Source organism: Diachasma alloeum, unplaced genomic scaffold (genome assembly GCF_001412515.2).
Source record: "Diachasma alloeum isolate Michigan unplaced genomic scaffold, Dall2.0 Dall_scaffold_00401, whole genome shotgun sequence".
Taxonomy (NCBI): Eukaryota; Metazoa; Arthropoda; class Insecta; order Hymenoptera; family Braconidae; genus Diachasma; species Diachasma alloeum.
The window spans coordinates 442,168-448,171 of record NW_021680540.1 but is presented as its reverse complement, the minus strand read 5'-3'; the positions used below and the strand labels follow the sequence as shown (position 1 = coordinate 448,171).

At 38.2% G+C, this 6,004-nt stretch overlaps 1 protein-coding gene across 5 annotated transcripts in view; it reads right to left on the bottom strand.

The window, feature by feature from the left end:
* LOC107042010 overlaps positions 1 to 5,801 on the bottom strand; it is a 43,726-nt gene extending 37,925 nt beyond the window's left edge. The window contains exons 1-2 of one of the 5 annotated variants that reach the window (XM_015262862.1): positions 5,493 to 5,801; positions 3,666 to 3,847 (exon numbers count right to left, since the gene is read on the bottom strand). In XM_015262862.1, the coding sequence (XP_015118348.1) occupies positions 3,666 to 3,812 (147 nt within the window). In that variant the 5' untranslated portion in view covers positions 3,813 to 3,847; positions 5,493 to 5,801. The remainder of the gene's footprint in view (positions 1 to 3,665; positions 3,848 to 5,492) is intronic. The other 4 variants (XM_015262863.1, XM_015262861.1, XM_015262865.1 and 1 more) reach the window with 4 other exon arrangements.
* Positions 5,802 to 6,004: the final 203 nt, after the last annotated feature.

The window sequence follows — 6,004 nt, the reverse complement described above, 5'->3', positions numbered from 1 at the left end:
GACTGCCTCGAAAGCCCCCCAAACTCAGCTCTTAGCCTTTGGATATGTAGAGAGGAGAGAAGAAAAGCGCCCCGTCCGTCCTAACTCTCATTCACCACAAATATTGATTTCGAAAAGGGCACCTCGTAGCCTTTGAAAATGAATTCTCAACTCTTAAAATATTGATGCCTAATAACTTATGAAAGAATAGATATCGATAACTAATAGAGTATCGTACACTGAAGTCCAAATACCCGTCCAAATACTTTACACTGAAGAGTGGTCGAATTTACACGGAAACTCAACCACAATATTGGAACAGTCGAGAAGGGAGAAATTCGATGACTAACTATCAACTTTTATTCGTCAAATATGTTGTGAGTTCAAACAGGGAAATATATACCCGCAAAAAATAAACTCTCAACTCTTGGTAATGTTGCTTCAGAGAGTACTTACAACGCCCGAAAGTGATCTCTTAACCGCGATATATGTGTTGAGAACTCAGAGAGCCCACAGAACCTACCTACCCTCCCTCTCCCCAGAAAACTCCCAAAACTGCAGTCTCAACTGTGAAGAATCTTGAGAGTTCACAGACCACACAAAAAACCGATTTCCTCCCCACCCCCAAACTCCCAAAATTGAAATCTTGACTCTTAAAAATATGGACATTTCAGAGAGCACATGAGACTTCCCATCCCCCTATCATACCCCGCCTAAACTAATCTCTTAACTATGAAGACTGCGAAGTGTTCAGAAAGGACATGGATCTCCACTCTCCCCCCTTCCCGATTCCGCCGCAACTGATCGCTTAACTCTGAAGACTGTTGAGAGTTCAGAGAACACATGAAACCCCCCCACCCCCCTCGGCCCTTTCCAGAATCCGCCTAATCTGAGCTCTTAATGCTGACGACGGCTCAAAGTTGGGAGGATAGTTGAACCCCCCCCCCCCCACCCCCTCCTCCTCCTCAGAAATAAATGAATGATAATCAACAATAAAAAATCTGGATTCTTAAGGATGATAGGGCATTACGTCAAAAAAGGTGATAAAAATCTGAATATTTTTTTTGTATTAAGGTTACCCTAAAAAAAATTCAGTAGAAGTTTCAAAAGCACTGTAGAAAGCTTTTGTAGGAGATAATCGAGTTTGAAGTTAACATAGATTTTTATGGGAAAAAGTGGTAAAAAAATTCTATAGGCTTAAAAAAAGGTGATAAAAATCTGAAACTTTTTGGGTATGCCGGAAAAGAATATTCAATTTTTTTGGATTAATTTTTGAAACCATTAGGAAGCTTTTCGATTTTTAGATAAATTATTTCACCCGTCTAGTGACAAAAATTGTCACTCTCGTTCAACGTGGCAATGCGTGGCAACGTGGCAATGGTATGTATTTCCCATGCTCGGCGTGCACAACATGCGCCCTACGGTACCCCTTGCAACGTTGTCAAATTTAGAGTTACTGCTAGTGAAAATTCTCTAGCTGGGGGAATACCGATGTTAGCTTAGAGGTACAATTTTTTTCATAAGCTAAAATGGATTGTAATGCCCTATCATCTTTAACCCTCAAGGCAGTTAAGAGTTCAGAGGACAGATGGACACCCGCCCTCCCCCTCCTCCCAGAAATAAATAAATTAAAAAAATACTGGACTCTTAACTCTGATAATCAACAATAAAAAAACAGAACTCTACTCTGACGGCAGTTAAGAGTTCAGAGAACACATGTAAACCTCTCCTTTCCATCCCAGATATTAATAAGTAATGATCAACAATAAAAAAACTCAACTTTTAACTCTGACGGCAGGTAAGTGTTCAGAGAACAAATGGACCCCCCTTCCACAGAAATGAATAAATAATGATCAACAATAAAAAAACTGAACTCTTAACTCTGACGGCAGGTAAGAGTTCAGAGAACACATGCAACCCCCCCTCCCTTCCCACCACAGAAATAAATAAATAATGATGAACAGTAAAAATACTAGACTCTTAACTCTGACGGCAGGTAAGAGTTCAGAGAACACATGCAACCCCCCCTCCCTTCCCACCACAGAAATAAATAAATAATGATGAACAGTAAAAATACTAGACTCTTAACTCTGACGGCAGGTAAGAGTTCAGAGAACACATGCAACCCCCCCTCCCTTCCCACCACAGAAATAAATAAATAATGATGAACAGTAAAAATACTAGACTCTTAACTCTGACGGCAGGTAAGAGTTCAGAGAACACATGTAAACTCCCGCTCCACCTCCCAAAAAGGAATAAATAATAATCAACAATAAAAAAACAGAACTCTTTACTCTGACGGCAGTTAAGAGTTCAGAGAACACATGTAAACCGCTGCTCCCCACCCCAGATATTAATAAGTAATGATCAACATTAAAAAAACTCAACTCTTAACTCTGACTCATTAATAAGTAATGATCAACAATAAAAAAACTCAACTCTTAACTCTGACGGCATGTAAGTGTTCAGAGAACAAATGGATTCCCCTCCCTTCCCCAGAAATAAATAAATAATGATCAACAATAAAAAAACTGAACTCTTAACTCTGACGGCAGGTAAGAGTTCAGAGAACACATGTAAACCCCCCCGGCCCCTCCCCAGAATCCGACATAGCCCCAACTCTGACCGAACTTTGAACTTTCTCTGAAATGTTGGAAATATTCAAGTCTTATGCAACTCTGACGCAACTCTGAAGTCGGTCCGTCAGGGATGTGAGAAGAGCGCACTTTGAAAGAGAACTGAAGAGGAATTTCCATTATACACTGAACTAAAATATTCCACAAAATTCCACAAAATATTTATTGAACATTTTGTTTCCTTGAATATCACCGTCAATGCAGAAATTATCATTGTACTAGTCTGTCGGTTAGAATGCGGGAGGTAAACACTCTAGAGTGGCTGAGGAGCCAATGTTACCAACACGTCTCACCCAAATTTTCTAGTGGGCGACGTTGCCTCTGTTCCGGACTGAATTTTCATTATTTAACAATTATTAAATACAATCATAAAAAATTTCTAATGCAATTGACGTATTGCCATGATGAATATATGATATTAGAAAAATATTAATCCCAGTAAAGTCGCCAAATAGCACCTCAACAACGTAATTGAAAACTCGATTTTTTCGTGTTCAGGGATTGGAACACTTACGAAAGTCATACCCCTCCACACCCGCACNCCCCCCCCCCCGCTACGGTGCATGTAGAAAATCCTTAACGTTGACCGATAAGACTAGAAAAAAAAGGAAAAAAATCACGTCGAAATTTCGTAGAATGAAAATCGTGACCATGTTTTTTTTCCAATAAAATAACTCCGAGGTGAGATATGCCGTGTCAATGGTTTTCCATAGTTAAATTTCGAAGAAATCAACCAGTAATTTATTTATTCACATATTTAGCCACCATCACGATTAGATTCCGTCACGCCCGACAAAATGAACTTGAAATTTTCTAATTGTTCAATTTCCTCACCAGATATTCTCTGTTGAAGATTTTTGTCTGCAAACTTCAGGGTCATCCCTTTCTCTGAATCGAAAGTGAATAGTCGTCCTAAGTAAACTTGAAATTATGATTCCAAATTATATTACATTCGGAAAAAATATTAGAAAACCACTGGAAATAATATTTCTATGAAATTCTCATAAAGTATTCTCGCAGCTCTGGTTTAGATATGACAATTCTACTCACGTGGGGATTTTTTACTTGTCTAGGAGGGCGTACGCCGTTGCTCCCACATCCTGCGTTCACGTTGGGCTGAGGAAAAATCGTGATCGAGGATTTGTCATTAGTCTTCGGTAATTTTGTTATTTTCTCAATGAATTCACGCGTATTCATTGTTAGTTTTCGTATTTGTCAATTCAGGAAAAATTCTGAAAGAAGTTGAAGAAAAGGTCTGTAATTTGAATCAAGCGATATGGGGGAAGGGAGGCACTAAGAGAACAAATAGGAAAAACGCAAAAAGGTAGGGGAGAGTGGAGCAAAATGAAACAGCCGAAAAACGACTATTGGACACAATTCAAGCAAAAAAAAATTTTGTTCATTGACTATTTTTTATCAACTTTTGTTTATTAAACTGTTTTATTATTGGGAGTGCTGATGAGAATAAATAATTAAATTAAAAAATGAGAAATTGGGAAAAACTTTACAACTAAATTGAAAAAAAATTATTTTTGGATAGAATGGATCCAAGTTTCAGTTTAATTTTATAATATGTTTCATAAAAATAGTCACTTTGGATAAGGAAAGAAAAGAATCTTCAATCGAGGTGGGGGAAGGGGGTACCACGCACAATTTTCTAGTTTTTTGGCGATTTCAAAGCATTTTCGACGACATAAGCTGATTGGCACCATGCTCAATCGAAAGAACTGAAAACTTCTGTCGGAAATACATATCGAAAACCCGAAAAAAATGGACCTCTGTTAGGATGCAAAATGGTGTCAAAAATTCGCAAAATTAAAAAATTAACATTATGGGCGTAATACAATTTTTTTTAATAAAAAAAATTTTTTTGAGGCCTTTTCAATGATAAGAAAGCCATATGAGAAGCCTCAAGAAAATTAAATTTTTGAAGGTAAAAAATCCTGCCAATAATTGGCGAAAACACCCCTATACACAAAACTGATCGGTATTACCCACATTCTGATAACACCAGGAACCAAGTGAGCAGATTTACCTGAATTCGGGTAACACCGCTCACTTGGCGTTCTTGTCAATCTTTGAATAATTTTGTCTATTCTACGAACAATCGAACTTGGAGAACATCACAATGAAAATTGGAAGATGATTTGATAAGTCTTTTTTTATTCAAAGTTTAGGTTTTGGACTGAGAAACATCCTTATTCCTTAGCTGGGTGGCCTGTGCAACTCCTTATCTAGCTTGCACGTCTGTTTGACAATAAGGTGAGAATGGTGAAAACTCAAATTAATATTCTCATAAATATTAAATATAGAATCCGGAAATGCGCCTAGGGGGTATAACCACATTACGAAAATATTTCTCTTGTCTTAAAAGTAATGTTTTTGAAAGATGTTGCTCGCCGAAAAATGGTTTGTAATTGTTAAGAATCTTTCAAAACACAAGTACACTGAGAAAAATAAAGTTTATTGAGAAGTACGTCTTTACTTATATCAAGAAACTTGTGATTTGAAAATTTTCAAGCGCCCTCATCTTTCGGACAAGTATAAAATTTCTTGGCGTAAGATTTTTTTTCTTAGTGTGAGATATTGTGCGCTTGATAACTTTCAAGTTATGAATTTCTTGGTACAAGTAAAGCTATACTTCTAAAAAAAACTGTCTTCGCAGTGTAGTTCTCATTAGTTTCCACAGCTCTTAGTAGTTGAATAACTAACCTACAACTCAATACAATGCGCGAGTTTATCTTCTGAGCACCGTGAGTGGATTTGTTTTTAAAACGTGTAGATATTTATATTTTTGCACTATATGAGACGGATTAAGTCGTCGTTATTTGAAAAATCTGTAATTCCTGACAATCAGAAATACTAAATTTTACTCACCTAGTCCTACTGTTAGTTTTTATTACAGGTCTCGTTCGTTTTTTGTTCTTTCACGTGTAGAATAATGCGTTGGAAGAGAGGCCTTGAACGCAACACAAGAGGCCTTGAACTCAACGCTAGACAAAATGAGTCACTTCAAGGTTTTAATCCAAATATTTTGTTCAAACTCGTGTTGTTGAGGTGACTTGAGGGTCGAGCCAGGTCGAGCGTTGACTGTCGAAGCAACTGCAGGCAACAGGATAAATACTGTCGCTGTCGGACTGACGAGTCCGTTCCCTTCGTTTTCAGAGGTGGGAGATGTGGATGTGCGTGGGGATTAGCCAAAGTGGGGGTAGCTACGAAGGGAACGGACTCGTCAGTTGGCGTAATTATACATAAGCAGTGGAAAGGGCCAGGCCGTGTTGCCAGGTTCGACCACTCTCGTCGTCAAAAGCAAGCGGGGCCTATAAAAAACGGGAGGAGGCGACTCAGCGCGGTGAATTTCAAATGCCCTGGTAAATACGCTTCTACGA